This window comes from Ambystoma mexicanum, chromosome 5q, assembly GCF_040938575.1.
Source record: "Ambystoma mexicanum isolate Mex_15411 chromosome 5q, UKY_AmexF1_1, whole genome shotgun sequence".
Lineage (NCBI taxonomy): Eukaryota > Metazoa > Chordata > Amphibia > Caudata > Ambystomatidae > Ambystoma > Ambystoma mexicanum.
Window position 1 is genome coordinate 874,405,978 of NC_090933.1, and position 16,459 is coordinate 874,422,436.

A 16,459-nucleotide genomic window follows, 5' to 3' on the forward strand; every position below is an offset into this window, starting at 1 on the left:
GGTGAGGAGAGGGCGCCAGAGGGACTAAAATCATACGGGGGTGGAGGGAGGATACTTACCCTAGTCGGTCAGTCTTGAACACAGTCCTTCTGTATTTTCAGGCAGAACCTTCCCCGCAGACCACATCGAGGCAAAGCTGAGAAGCATACCAGTGAGTAACCCGGCTGGGTGGCATCCCTATGGATACCAGGTGAGCGTAACAAACACCCGATGCCTTGTCCGAATGGGGTCTCAAAGGCTCCTGATGTTTACCACGCCACCCACGCGACCCGAAAGGCACACGAGTCTCCGGCCGAGACTGCTCCCTGCTGGCTTCGTTAGAAGGCATGGACGGAACTGTGCCTTGGTGTTGAAATATCTTCAACATCTGCACCCGGAAAGCATCCCATTCCTCCGGGGTCGAGGATTGGGTGGGGCAGGTCACCTTTTTCAAAGAGGCATCATCCGAAGGGGATGAGGAAGGTGAACGGTGACGCTGCTTCCTGGACCGCTGCAACGAAGAGGACGAGTGGCGCGAACCACAGCTTGACCTGGAGCACTTGGACTTCTTCCGATGAGTAGAGTCCCCTCTTGACTCGTCTGACAAAAGACCAGTCGACTTGGATTTACGAGGCTGGGACACCCATCCTACCTTCAATTTCCCCTTACGTTCCCGCAGGGCTTTGGCAATCAACGACTGGCACTTTGAGCAGTCATCCGTGGTGTGGTCCTCGCCCAGGCACCACATGCAAATTCTATGCAGATCCGTAATCGACATCTTGGAGCCACAGTCCAGACATTTCTTGAAGCCAGACCGCGGGGTCGTCGGGGAAGAAGAAGAAGACATAATATGGTAACTTAACAGTAACCACGAGGCGCGCTGAGTCTTACGAAGCAAAAAAAACGTTTGCATAAAAAATGGAACTGAGGCTATGGGCGCCATACATGCTACTTATAACATCCGATGATGTCACCCTCGACTGAGGCCTTCGAGGGACATCGACCCGATGCCATTGATGCAGGGCACCCTCTGCCGAAAACATTTCGGAAGCAGCACAGCTGTAGACATTACATGTCATATATGAGGAATACGTTGGAGGACACAATCCATCCGAAAGTGGGGGTAGCATGGATGGAGTATAGAGTGCAGGATTAGGATAGGTGGATTCTGGAAGAGAGTGGGGTGGCATGGATCAGTGGTGGTAGACAGGGTGCGGATAGGGTGGGTTGGGGTAGAGAGAGTGGGGATTGTGTGGGTGAGGGTAAAAAAGGTGGGAATTCAGTGGGTGGGCTTAGTAAGCGTGGTGGTAGGGTGGGTGGGAGTAGAGAGAGTGGAGGTAGGGTGCATTGGTGCTGATATATAGAGTGGTGCTAAGGTGGGTGGGTGGTAGTAGAGGTTGAGAGTGTGGGGCTATTGTGGGTTGATGTGGGTAAAGATAGTGAGGGTAGAGTTGGTGGGGTAGAGTGGAGGTAGGGTGGGTGGGTGGGGATAGAGAGAGTGGTGGTTGGTTGGGTAGGTAGCTAGAGCAGGGGTACTGTGAGTGGGTGGGGGTAGAGAGAGTGAGGGTAGGGTGATTGGGTGGGGTAGAGAGAGTGGGAATAGGGTATAGGGTGGGTGGTGGTTGGCAGGGTGGGGTAGGGTGAGTGGGGTAGAGTGATTGGGGGTAGGGTAGGTTGGTGGGGCTAAAGAGAGTGGGGGTTGGTTGGGTATGGGTAGAGATGGTGGAGTTACGGTGGGTGACTAGAGAGAGTCGGGTTAGCATAGGTGGATGGCTGAAAGACAGTGGGGGTTGGGTGGGTGTAGAGAGAGTGGGTGTAGGGTGCATGGGCGTGGGAAGAGAGGGTGTGGTAGAGTGGGTGCGTGGGAGTAGAGAGGGTGGGATTAGGGTGGGTGCGTGTTGGTAGACAGGGTACCATTAGGGTGGGTGGAGTAGAGATGGTGGGGTTTGGGTGGGTGAGTGTAGAACGGGTGGGTAGTAAGTGGATGGGGGTAGAAAGAGTGGGGTAGGGTGGGTGGGAATAGAGATAGTGTGGGTAGGGTGGAGGGTGGTGTCAAGAAAGTGGAGATAGCGTGGGTGGGCATGGAGAGAGCAGGTTTAGGGTAGGTGGGTTGGGGTGGAGTTGGTGGGGGTACGGTGGGTGGGTGGTGGTAGACAGGGTGCAGGTAGGGTGGGTCAGATTGGAGAGATTGGGGATTGGGTGGGTGAGGATAGAAAGTGTGGGGTTTGCTGGGTCGGGGGAGAGAGGGTGTTGTAGAGAGTGTGGATTACGGTAGCTAGGAGCAGAGAGAGTAGGGGTAGGGTGGGTGGTGTAGCTGGAGTGGGGGTACAGTGGGTGCGGGTAGAGAGAGCAGAATTAGCATGTGTGGATTGGGGTAGAGAGTGGGAGTAGGGTGGGTGGTTGTGGTAGAGATGGTGTGGGTAGGGTGGCTGGGCGGAGGTAGAAATGGGTGGGGTTAGAGTGTGAGGGCGCAGGGATGGAGGGGATAGGGTAAGAGGGTGGGGGTTGGGTGGGTAGTGGTGGGTGAGTAGGTGGGGTTGGAGAGGGTTAGGGCAGGGTCGTGGGCGATGGCAGTTGATTGGGCACAAAAACATGAAGAACAAAGCAGTCCCAGGAGGACTTGTCAAAAGTAGCCTAAAATTGCCCAAATACAACCCAACCAGCACACATGATAGGGGTGGTAGAGACAGTGGGAGTAGGATGGGTGGGTGTAGAAAGGCAGCCGTAAGGAGGGCAAACAAACAGATCTACCATCAAACGTAACCCAAATATAGTCCAATTGTCCTAGAAAAACAGCCCAAAATAGCCCAATATGAAATCACTGCAAAATGGAAAGCCCATCACCCGACTTGCTTCTTACAAAGCTGATGATTAGTGCAAATATTGTTATGGAACTTCTCATTGGGTAATGCCATGGCATTGCCCGTTGCTATACCAATCAGATATTCTCATTTCAGAACCCCCATTCCCTCTCTCGCTTTTATGTAACAATGGTTTTGGAATTTTATTTGGTACAAGCACCAAAAAATTCACCAAAAACGAAAACAGCCCTAGTGAGGTGCAAGGCAAAGAGTGTGTGAGCATTGTGACATAGACATTGTAACATAGAGAGGTACCTTTCCTCTCCTGCTATCCCTTCTTACCCCTCTCAGACTCCTCTGCCACCTCCTTCCTCAGCCACCACTCCGGCACCTCCTGCTGCTTCTCTGGACACCCTGTTGCCTCCCGCCTCAGCGACCCCTCTGGTACTTTCTTCTTCCTCTATGACTACTCTGCCTTCTCTTCCTTCCTTCTTTGCCCATCCTCGGGCACCCCCAACACTTCAGGAGGGCGTACCTCTGGCCTGTACCCCTCCCCGGAAGTCCTTCAAATGTGGCAACCTGCTCCACATGGCTAATCTCAACTATCGTTCAGCTGTCAAACATTCCTCTGACATCTGCCGTCTCCTAGAAGAGCTTGAGTTGGATGTACTCAGTCTCACAGAGACTTGGTTCACGGCCAGCTCTGTCACAAGTTTTGACAATCTCCTTTCAGGAGGATAGCTCAGGGGCAACGTGATTGCCTTGGAAGCAAGACGACACAGACCACCACAGGTTCGATCCCTGGGTCCGGGCTTAGAAAGCTCTTGGTATTAAGCGTGTTATAAATAACCTATCATATCATATCCTTCCTGATGGCTACAAGATCCTCTCTGAACCCAGAATTAACGGTCCCGGTGGGGGTGTAGCCTTGATTATCCCGGAGTGGATCCCTGCTTCTATCATTCCAATGCAGGATTACTCCTCCTTTGAATGCCTGGTCTGCAGGCTCTCTATCTCTTCTGGCCTCACTCTCACTGTGGCCGATATATACATGCCGCCTGGCCACGTCGCCCTCTTTCTCCCTGAATGGGCTAACCTCTCCTCCTCCCGCTTTGCCTCTTCCTCTCAACTTCTCCTCAGAGATCTGAACATCCACTTAGATGCTATTAGCCCTTCTTCTGGACTCTTTCACAACCTCTGCGACTCTCTTTCACTCTCTATTCTTCCCTCTGGCCCGACTCACTCTGCGGGGCACATCTTGGATGTTCTGATCGCCTCAGACCGCCCCCTCTCTAACACTCTCACTACTCCTCTCTCTTGGAGTGATCACTTACTCCTTTGCTCCCTCCTCTCACACTCTACCTCTCAGGCCAAGTCGACTCCAGCACTGCCACCTACCTTCTCGCTCTTCTAACCCATGAACCGTGTGTCAGTTGAGGCTTTCGTCGCTACTTTCCTCCTCCTGAACCTTTGGCTGACTTTCACCCTGACACAGCACTCTTTAACTTTCATCTCTCCATCTCTAACACTCTGGATGTCCTTGCCCCTGTCATGTGGATCCACTTGAAGCCCATATCCAAGTGCAACTCTTGATACGATTCCCACCTGGTCACCCTTAAATGCGAGTGTAGGGTGGCGGAGAGGAAGTGGAGGGCATTGGGCACACCCCCTGAGAAACTGGCCTGCCGCCTGCTCCAAAGGCAGTACAGACTCTCTGTCCTCTCTAAGAAGAGAGCCTACATCCAAGCACTCGTCTCTGCAGCATCTAACAACTTGGACAAACATTTAAAAAACTGCAAGGAGCTGGCCAAGCCTCCTGTTCCCTCCCAGCCCCTCTGCATGGCGTTGAATTCTCATTTCACCACTAAAACTCAGGACATCCTGTCCACCCCGTTTTCCTCCTCCTCTACCTCTTCTTCCTCCTCCTCTACCACTTCTGGCCCGTCTGTGGCCGTCTCTCCTCCTTTCTCCTCCTTTCCCTGTCCTCCCCATACAATGTCTCTAGAGAAGTCTGATCTATGAAAGTCTCATTAAAGCAGGTTCTACCCTGCTCATCCAGAACCATCAAGGACCACATTGACACCCTTGCTCCAGCGTTGGTTGATTTCTGCAATAGCTCCTTTGCCGCTGAAACATTCCCCTCCCCCTTAAGCACTCCCTTGTGCACACCCTTCTAAAGAAGCCTTCAGCCATTCCTTCCTCTCCGGCTAACTATCACCATATCTCCATCACTCCTTTCCTGGACAAAACTTTGGAAAAGGTGGCCATCTCCAAGTTTAATCTGTATACTGAATCTGTCGGTTGCCTGCACAACCACCAGTTTGGCTTCAGGACTGCCAGAAGTATGGAAACGGCTCTCCTGAACACCCATGAAGATCCTTAACACCCATGAAGATCTGCTCTCCAATCCTGAATCTAATCTCCCTACTGTCCTCATTCTTCTCTATCCTCTGCTTTTGGCATGGTCAATCATGCCATCCTGCTCAAACGCCACTGTTACAACCTGGGTATCAATGATCAGGCCCTGGCCTGGTTGACCTCCTTTCTCACTGGCCGACCCTCTCAGGTCCAATTGGGATCTTTCCTCTCTTCTCTCTCTCTCTCTCTCTCTCTCTCTCTCTCTCTCTCTACTTGTGGTGTTCCCCAGGGGTCTATCCTCTCTCCCTGACTGTTCAACTAATTCCTGGCACCTCTTGCCCACTGCATCGCTACTTTTTGCTCCAATTTTCAGTGTTATGCGGATGACACCCGGCTCTCTTTTAAGCTCCCCTCAGCCACATCTGCTCTTTCTCTCATACCAGACTGTCTGAAATGGTGTGCCATCAACAATCTCTGCCTTAATGCCAGTAAGACTGAGATCCTCCTCATTGGGACACCTGCTCCATCCTTTCCTCTCTCTCTCTGGCTTCCCACTCTGGGCCTTCTTCCTGATCCTTCCTGTGAGGCTAAGAACCTTGTCCTCCTTCTCTCCTAACATTTTTGATGTCTCTTAGAAGTCAAACTATCAGCTGCACCTCCTCAGAGGTATTCTTCCTTTTCTCACTTTTCCCCCGAAACTCACTTTCTCCCGAGCTCTGGTTCTCTCTAGGCTGGACTACTGCAACAGCCTCTTTCTAAATCTGCTTGCCTCTACTCTTCGACCTTTACAACTTATCCGGAACAGGACTGCAAGACTTGTCCTTGGCCTCAAGCCCAGGTATCATAACTCTCCAGCACTGAAATCTCCTTACTGGCTCCCTGTGGCTGCAACGGTCAAGTTCAAGACCCTCTGCATCGTCCACAAGGCTTTCTGGGGCTTGGGACCGCTCTACCTCCAACCTTCTATTCCAAAACATCTTCCTTCTCAAGCTCTCCGCTTATCCACCTTCAACTCTCTGAGGGTCAGACACTTCTCCAAGCAGAGAGTTTGGGGCAGATCTCTCTCCTCGGCTCGGGCCTCCCTCTGGAACAGCCTCCCTGCATCTCTCAAATTTGAACAGAACCACCTCTGGTTCCGGAAGCAACTCAAGACCTTCCTTTTCACTTCCGCTTTCTCTCTTCCTCTCCCCTGCTGATGTACCTGACTGCTCCGTGCACTGGTCACCTGGATACCCTCTGAACTCGGGCACAGGCTCCTACATGTCCAGTTGCCATTGCACTGCCTCTGGGCTCCCGCACCACTTAAGGGTCTGTTCCTGCAACCCTGCAGTCCCATCTTTCTGCGCTTATGAGCCACCGGTTGGCTGCACTTATTAATGTACCCGCACATCTCCCTTCCCCTCCCCCTAGCACTTTTCCCCTTCCCTCTTCCCTGCACTTGCGCAATCTGATTGACACAAGGCCTAGTAAGATTGTTGTTTTGTCCTCCCTTTCTTTCCCCTGCCTTGTCTTGTCGCGCCGAGAAACACTTGTGTACAGGCCCGTATGCCATATCATATTGTATCATCAACATAAAGAGGAGCGGTAGGGTGTTCATCTCATTATTCACAATCGTGAGTGGATGGAGCTCTATAACTGACAATAGGCTTCCCACCTTGCTAGCCTTTCCAGAATGCACCTGACCATATAGCTACCACGGTTAAAATGCAAAAATTGTTTGCCTGCACAAACCTGCTCCTGGGTGCAGACAGTGGTTTTAGATGCTGGTAGCTTCCAAACTGCATGCACTGTGTGAATGGTTAACACCTGCTCTGGGCATATTTTCACCCCCATATGCAGTCACATACAATTATAGCATCTAATTGTCAGAGGTCGAAGTGGGCGGGATTGGACGGGAGCAGTGCTCCTATATTTTTTCATTTTTTAAGTTTCACTGTTCCTCTACTTTTTTTAAAAAAAAAGAAACCTTTCTGGAATGGTTTAGTTTCCAAATAACAGTGTAGGAAGAAGTTGAATCTTGCACTTCAGTGCACTGCACTGAACATCCCCTTAAATAGCAGGTGAGTTGTTTGGGGGTTTTGATTGTGTGTGGGAGGGGGCGCAGCGACGGGGTGTGTGCAGAGCAGGGCAGGCCAGCAGGCAACATAGTTCCACTACTTCTTTTCATACACTTCGACTACTGCTAATTGTACCATTCTTCTAACAACTCCATAGATTACATAGCACTATTTGCAGTTCAAAATGTTCTTTTTGATATATTGTGATTCCGTGGTTTACACTTACAAAGTGCGTTTGAACTGAACTCTAATTTGTTTCATTTTAATGTATGTTTGTAACTCTTTTGTGTCAGTGGGAAAACGGAACAAATTGGACCTTTTGGTTATGAATAAGTCATGATTTCAATTATTTCCTGCCATTTTGAAAAACCTGGATAGATATTTTCTGCATTGTCAATCCATCTCGTCGCTTTCAATTCTCATACTTGCACAGAATCTTAGGATGTGGTTGAGAAAGAACGAATTGCAAGGGTTGAATGGAAGAATCGCGCACATTTGTGACTGAAAAACACAGACGTGTGTCATGATTTTGGTAAAATGGCTGAATTGCTGCTGTCCTCACAGATGTCGGTAAAATGTATTTGAGCTGCTTTATCACCAAGCTTGGCATTAGTCTGTTGTTTTTTTTTCAAATAACATGTACACTTTCTTCCATAAATACTAAACAAATACCCTACTGTTTTTTTGTTGTTTCAGTTCCACACAACCAATCCGGCAGCAGTGACGTTTTTCTTGACGGGGGAGACAGACGGAATCTTCCAAATCATGCCTGTTTCAGGAAACCTAAGTGCAAGCGGAAGTATTGACAGGGAAAGAAAAGCACTTTACAAACTGAAGGTATTCTTTACAGATCACGTTTTATTATTCATAAATATAAAGTATCTTTAAGTTGATTGAGTTTTGCTCAAGGAACCCAGTGAAGGGTAATCATTGGTAAATATGATTTATTATATAGCTATCCTTATTACTGATATTACAGGCAGGGGTCAACCTTTACATTGAGTGAGCTCTTCATTTTTTCCTTGTCAAATGTTCCAACAAAGGAGAATATTCACTGGAAAACATGATCTCCATGGGACATACTGGAATGTTTGGTTAGTCAATGAGCAGGTACATGGTTCTTATCCCCAAAAGATTTACAGCGGCCATCTTTCCCTGTCTCTTGCTCCCCAACATCACAGGTCTAGCTTCACTTCCTCTAGAACCTTCCTCTAGAACCCTGGTTTACCTAAGGCTTGAGCCGAGCTTCTCAGCATAGCTCTCGGTTTACTCAGGTCTGATAGAAATATTATAATGTTCTTTTCAAGTGAGGTTGGACATGTATGGGAGCTGACAATTGCAGAATGCATGGCTGCTGCAGAAGCCTGCGCTGGCCCCCTTCTTGCCTTGCTGCATGGGAGCATTTGGGTAGAAGAGGACACTGATCTGCATACCTAGAGGAGTAAACATGGCCAAGCAATGCTATTCTCCTCCATACTGAAATGTGCTCTCCTAAAAAATAAAACAGTGATAAGTTACTCAGTCGGTGCTTGCCTGGCCCCTTTTTCTGTTGTGGACTCAAATCTGAGGTTTGGGGTTCTCGTGAATTTAAGCGCTGTGTGTCAATGATCATGGAGAGATTTTGGTTTTGGTTTCTGGCTCTGTTGGCACACGGAAAGGGCCAAGATGAATACTCACAGTGTGGGATATATATTTGACAATGTACCTGCTGTACTTGTAAGCGTGCCTGGTGTTTGCCCTCTCCTTCCAAAAGCTCTCCGGTAGAAAAAATATCAGTATTTAGTTTGGGGATCTATGAAGACAGTCTTGTAGTTGTCCAGTAATTCATGGAACGAGAGGACACGATATAATCCCCTCCTCCCTGGAAGAAGTAAGCACTGACCTGCTATGCAGTCTAGAGATTTTGCATGAGAACAAGTCTTTGTACTGCTGCCAATTACAATTATGTGATATTACCTAATACATGCGATTAATACTATCCCTGCCAATGCAATTCCTGCCAAAAGTTGAGCATACCTGAGGAAACTATGGCATTACATGGAAAATAGTGTTATTATCTGCCCATATGATGCCAATACCTAGAAATGTGTGTGAGTAACCTGTTCATGGGACTCCAATATCTTACACATTTTGCAAGTGCTTGGGCATATGTTGGCATTAGTAATCAAAGAGTGACTTCCAGGGCATACAAATAAACAATACAATACAATACAAATAAACGTTATTGCCCCCATTAAACTGAGAAAGCCTAAATCGCATGTGCACCTTAACTCTTGGTTTACACCGCAGTTAAAAGTGCTCCGCAAAGCTAAACGCTGCGCTGAAAACCGGTGGAGAAGCCATCAGTCTGATGCTCATAAGGATGGCCTTATCCCAGCCACCTTTAACTATAAAGAAGCCATCTACCTTGCCAAAAAAGAATCTTTTAATACCTGCATCATGCAAGCAGACTCGAATACCAGAGAACTATTCAATATTTTAAAGGAACTTGAATCTCCTGCCACACTGCCTGACACCTGCATTAAAGACTGCAACTGGTGCACTAATATCCAGGCAGCCCTACTGAATAAAATCGCTTCCCTCCAATCTAAAATCAAAGATAAACAAAATGGACTGAAGCTGGATAATCGACAGCCCATTCCAATCACGACTCTTCCCTTGTCACCACCCAAGATCAAACCGTTTGCCTTCTCTCCACTCACCATTGCAGAAGTGGAAGTCATAATCAATAGAATTAAACCGTCTAACTGCCAGGTGATTCCTGCCCTGTTCCTGATAATCTCAAGGATGCTTGGGTGATCCCTCTGTTAAAAAAACCTTCCTTAAACCCGAGTATACCAACTAATTACAGGCCTATCACAACTGTCCCGTTCATGCTCAAACTACTTGATCGTGCGGCCTATCTGCAGATTCAAGACTATTTGGAACTTAATAACCTCCTTGGACTAAGACAATCCGGCTTCTGTCCCAGGCATGGGACCGAAACGGCTCTGATAGATTTGAAAACTCAAATCAAAGTCCTGAAAGATAATGGGAAATTAGCCTTGCTATTACTCCTAGACCCGTCTGCGGCCTTTAATTTGGTCAATCACAAAATCCTGTGCCAGCACCTCTGCTCTGCCGCCTACTTCTCTGATTCAGCCATTGCGTGGATCAGCTCCTTTCTCAGCAACAGACACATGAGGGTCTTATCCCCCTCAGCAGCCGCTTACCCAGCCCCTATCCAATGTGGGGTCCCTCAAGGCTTGTGTGTGTCACCTACACTTTACAATGTGTTCACCAAATCACTCTTTGATGTTCTTGATTATCTGGGTGTCTCTTACACTAATTATGCGGATGACATCCAGATGCTCATCCCCATCACTGGCAACCACACTGCCGACACCAAGGCATTTAATGAAGTATATTTGGTAATCCAGGCTTGGATGGCCCAACACGAACTCTGTCTCAGTGATGATAAAACGGAGTTCCTCATTTTGGGCTCCTCTAAACCGCTGAATAAATTAGACCCCTTGTATCAGTCCTTCATCATTGATGGGAATGTCATTAAACTGTCCAAGGATGCTAAAACCTTGGGCATCTATCTTGACTCCACCCTGTCCCTGACAAGACAAACTAATGCCGTCAGATCAGCGTCTGCATATACCTGCAAGCTCATTGCGGCCGGCAGACCTTTTCTGACCACCCCCAATAGCATCACTCTAGCTAGAACACTCATGTCTAAGATTGGCTACTGCAGTGCCCTCTATCTGGTGACCAGCCAGGCCAACCTCAACAAACTGCAAATTGCCCAGAACAATGCCATTAGAGCAGTGTTAAATATTCCAAGAAACCAACACATATCCGATATCAGGACTAACCTGCATTGGCTCCCGTTCAAACAAAGAATTGTGTTGAAAACACTTGCCCTTACCCACAGATGCTTGACGAATAAGGCCCCTCTATACCTTTCCAACCGCCTCTCCCTACACACTTCCTCTTGACCCCAAAGAACTGCCCAGACACACAGCTTATCTCTGCCAAGATTTAAACTCCAAAAAGCCGGGGGCGTGAGCTTCCCTGTTCTGGCCACTAAGTTTTGGAACACTCTTCCGTCCACTATCAGGTCTGAGCCCTCATTCAATTCATTCAAAATGAAAACCAAATTTTGGCTCCTCGCTCAAATCTAATGTAGCCTTCTGCCTGTAGCAATCACCTTGAGTCTCTGCCTCAGCTAAACTTTGTTTAGCCTAAATTATGTTCCTATGATAATTGCTCATTGTGATCACCTTTGTATTATACTGTAAATGTACGCACCGTGGTTTATTTTGTATATGTTGTGTAATCTATGGAAATATGCCTACAAGTTTTTCACGCCCTGTGGAATATTATTTCAATAATGTAGCTGGCAAATGTTATGAATACAAAGGAAGAGCTGGGCACAGTGCGAGTCCATGGTCTATGATGATAACTCCTATATATAGAATAGCAAGGCCTTCTGTGTTGTATGTGCATCAGAGCATTTATTAGCAAAACATTGCACATGATGCTGATGACTGGGCACGTGATGGTAATAGCTGCCATGTGATGGCAATACGTCGTGTCCATGTATGTGTGAGCCATGCATCTTTATCCCTGTTGGCGTGGGCTCAGGGGAAACGCGTCCAAGCGCTCTTTGTTAGAAATAGGTGCACTGTTTATTTTACCAATGCCTGCCAATGCTTGTTTAGATGTTGTTATATAACCTCTGATTGGCCAACATGACTCATCCCCCCCTGCACCCTCCCATCTCTGGCTCGGTCAAAGCTTGTTTTGAGTCTCTCGCATGGCTAAATAGTGGATGCTTTGCCACAACCTTTCTCCCATCAAATCAAACCAAAACTACTTTAATTGCGTGTTACACACCAACAGGATGGTCTTATGGTATATATACACACAATACAATACACGACAAAATATAACAATAGAAACTAATAGGCAAAACAGAATCCGAAAAGATGAGGAAGCACCCCGCCAGTCGCTTTAGCCTCGATCATGAAGAATATTTACGCGACTGGCACTCTGTAACTCTGTAACACCGGAAGTGTGGAACATACCAAAGTTGCACAGATACTTAAGCACGGATTTCAGTGGGGTTCAGGAGTCTATAGCGTGTATCCTCTTGTGGCCACCTGCAGCCTCCATTCATTCTCACAGTCCGGCAATCTCAGGCCAGTGCTCCTTTCCCTGGCAGTGCTAAACATGCCACGTGACCACAGCATTAGTTCAAAGGGAAAGCACAATTGCTGGGTATCTTTTCTGGGGTATTACCATTTGCTGGTATCCTGGTGGGTTTACCGCCACCATACCGGGAAAGTCATAATGAAGCCCATATCTCTTACTGGGCATATGGTGACTGACCAGACTTGCTACTGAGACAATCAAAACTGGCTACACTTGTTATATGGCATAAGGGTGGGTTAGCAAAAGGAGAGCAGTCAGAGGTCATGTCAAGGTAAAACAGCCCCCAACATGTGGCCAAGGGTCAGTCCCAGCTTTCCAAACCCTGAGTACCAGCATGCTGTTAAGGAGGTTTGATGGGTCGTGTGCTTCTGCTGCGTCACACTGACATGCCTGTGTGCCTGATGGTGCTCATTGCAGTCAGTCATGGCAGGTGGCTCACCTGTTCGCATTCCCTGCAGAGTCCCTGGGGCCTCATGCAGATTTGACCTCTGGTGCTGGGTGACTTCAGAGTGAGGTGTTCCTGGGCATGAGGAGGCTTGTGGCGAGGGGCGGTTGCTGCGGCTCATGTCACCACTAGTTGCTTCTTTGGATGTTCCTCTGCTACTGATATAGGATAAACCAATAGCGTGTGCCTGCGAGGCCTTCTCTAGCGGGCCCTATACCGAGGTGCTGCGCATATCTCCAGGGAGCGTGAGGGTGAGACTTGGTGGGCATGAGAGTGACACTGAGACTTCTCCAGAGCAGGAGCACCCTGCATTTCCTTTGCTGCGGATAATTCAAAGTAGGGTTTTATGAGCAAACAGCAGTTTTCCAAACCACAGGTCTGGCAGAGCCATTTTATTGAGGGAGATATTTGTTTTGAAAAGCAAAAATAAAACAACATCGTGAAATATTTCAAAAAGGACACATGTACCATTATGATCATCCCAATGTTTGTTTTCTATTCGTCCAAATCACAAACGTTCCCCAGGTAATTGCATGGGGCAGGAAGCTATGTGGGTTGGAGAGCTGGCAGATGAACACCCGACTTAGGTTGAGAAAGGTATCTTCTCTGAATGCCTTATGTTGATTGTGAGGGTGAAGAACAGCTCAAATACCTGGCCCTATGAGATGTTACCCACACAGCAGGAACTCAGTCATCTTTTATCTCTTGGTTCGCATATCAGTCTGACCCCACCCAAACGACAGTCCATCTCAAAATGCCAGGGAAATTGCCTGCTAATCTGGTGCTTAAATTCTGTAAATAAAGGACTACAAGTACCAGAATATTGCCAAGCACTCTGACTGGATGAAACGCTTAAACCACTGACATGTGACATCTTGAGTAAGACCTGCGTGAGTTGGTGAATTCACTCAGCACCGCTGTGTCACAAGCATTTCGCCACTTAACGCACACTTTTGATTCTGGTGTCCACTGGTGATTCTTCTATATAAATGGTGAGTTTGGCCATCTCAGCTTTGATCCTGTTGTGCACACTGTGCCTTTTACGATATAAGAATGCTTCCTATCACAAATACCACCCCACCAGTTTGGCATATTGTTTGAATTTCAGGCTGGTCCAAAGCAGGGCTTTTATCTTCCACCCAATTCTAGTTAAAGTGCCTGTAGGCCATTTGTACTCTGGCCCAACGTTTAAAATTCAAAACTGATGCTCCCTTCCTTGGGAATTGTCCGAGTTGGAGGCAATCCTGATCTTTGCTTACTTTTCAATATGGATCGTTGTTCTGTGACAGAGACATTTATTAAAGATGCTTCATCACCATTCATGGTTCAGATCTTAAATACTCGCTCATTCTTTAATTTACCTAGTTTGTGCTACAAACCATTTTGACATTCTCTTCTTTTTGAATCAAAATGAAATCATTAATTTCCAGAGTGTTACAAAAATCTGTCCTGCAATAACCAATTCCCTCCTGCTTATATCATCTTTTTTTCCCCCGGCAGATAGAAGCTCGGGATCGTAACAATGCAGTAGTTGAAGGCCCTTATGACATTAATATGATTATCCAGGACATCAATGACAACAAACCAACATTCAACCAAAGCACATATATGGCTGTAGTGCGGGAACGGTCAAGACCTGGTAAGTTTGCTCACTGATTTTCTGCATTCTTGTGGCTAGTTAGAAACAGCGCTATTGTGCAACCAGGCCCACTGCACATCTCTACATTTACTATTCCCCAAGTTGTAATCCTGTTTTTGGGGTGTGACTGCCATTGACAATGATACTCCTCTTTGTGCTTCCTCCTTACCTACTGATTTCCATAGTCCTTCCAAAGAGGAAGTGTCACACAAGTGATTGCTGTAGTTCCCATGTGGACTCTAGAGTCTTGTTTCTCACTCCTTAATCAGTTGAAAACCTCATGGCAAAGGACACCTTTTACACCCTCTCCTCTCCAGTGTCCTGTGTCACCCTTTTTGATGCTCCCCAAATGCCTCTGTCTGTCTGGAGTACGAAGGAAAGAGCCTTCAAACCTTCAAAGGAAGGGGATGTTCGGATGTCTGGAAGGATAGCTTTGGCCCTTCAAATCACCCATGCACCTAACTATCCGCTGGGCCTCAAGTCAACTTGGTCGTCCAGTCTGAAACTCTACTGCCATAGTGGATGTAATTGAGTCATCACTGTAAAAGAGATCAGGGAAGGGAAAGGACGGGGTGGCAAGAAGAAAGAAGAAAAGGAGCAAACAATAAACAAGACTGAGGCGGGGAGCGATTCAAGACATGAAGGATATTGGCAAATTCTAGGTGCTAGATTTCAGCTAGAATTTCAGGAAAACATGCATCTCCCCATCAGCATTTAGTCCAGCTTCTACACTGAGTAAGAACAGGATCCATTTGGGCTCTGCCTGACACAGTTTGAATTGAAATGTACATTGTTTATTGAGTCCAAATGCACACATTTTGCAATTGCTGCATGTGAAGAAACCACTAGATTTGGGAGGTAGCCAATTGAGATGATTACTAGAAGTAAATCTAACCTCACTGGAGCAAAGCTTGTTACACAAAATATGGCTTCTGCAGTAAATGATAGTAGGCAGACTACTAATGTGATCCTTAAGATCTGTTGTCGAGTGTAAGGAGATGTCAGTGTTTCCCTCCAGAGTACATAGTGATCAATCGGGTAAGCTCAGGTTCCTTAGCATCATTGGGCTACATTCTCAAAAATATTTTTGGTGCAAGCTATCTAACACATCTCCTCAATTGCACCAAAAACAGGAGCAGCCCAATTCACAAAGGGCACCTGAATCAAAAGCTCCAGGAACCAAATTACAAACAAATATGAAAGATGTTTTCCTAAAAATGGGGATCCAACTTGACAGCAGATAAAAACTCATGTAAACAAATCATTATGGACCAACCATAGGGAGTATCAGAGAGGAGTATTCTTGAAGCTCTTCCCCTTGCAGAAAGAGACCTAGCTATCTGTGAACAGCAAAATTACTTTATAACTGATCTGAGCAAAATCAAGTCAACAGATGAAGCCAGATTAGGTTTGGTGGGTGACCCGGCCTCTATCATAACCGAACACCTAACGTTTGACTGAATGGAAAGTCAAGTGCACTCAAATGGGGGCAAGCTAAATGAAATGTTGATTACAATGGATGAAAGAATAAAGTTAACTGCACCAACAATATCAGCATTACATTTAGTGCTAAGTTCTTTTGTGAATCTGTATGAAAATATAAGAGACACACTAATGATACATTTCACTCAAATCGAAGATCAAAAACTTGGACTTGACTTGAAGCAATAATGGACAAGCTGGAAAAACACTTCAATAAAGACAAGCTGTATCAAATGAAAATGTTGTCCTCCACCGACTCATTAAACAAGAAAGTGGAATTACATCATTGTTTGATCATCACCCAATCTTTCACAAATATTGTAAGAGACGAACCACTGGACCAAGTAGATGAAACCCCAGAGACATCATCAGGGAAAGCAACTGAAGAAGCGGTGGGAGTACTTGTTAGGGCAAGGCCTCCATTGCAAATCAGCCAAATTATTGTCCCCAAAGCCGATCCATTACAGAAAGGGTCTGTGAAGAAAGGACCAGATCA

At 46.9% G+C, this 16,459-nt stretch overlaps 1 protein-coding gene across 4 annotated transcripts in view; it reads left to right on the forward strand.

Annotated features, from left to right (window-relative positions):
• CDH17 (cadherin 17) overlaps positions 1 to 16,459 on the forward strand; it is a 440,636-nt gene that overhangs the window by 159,394 nt on the left and 264,783 nt on the right. For all 4 annotated transcript variants that reach the window (XM_069621361.1, XM_069621360.1, XM_069621359.1 and 1 more), the window contains exons 4-5: positions 7,892 to 8,032; positions 14,343 to 14,481. In XM_069621361.1, coding sequence (XP_069477462.1) covers positions 7,892 to 8,032; positions 14,343 to 14,481 — 280 coding nt within the window. The remainder of the gene's footprint in view (positions 1 to 7,891; positions 8,033 to 14,342; positions 14,482 to 16,459) is intronic.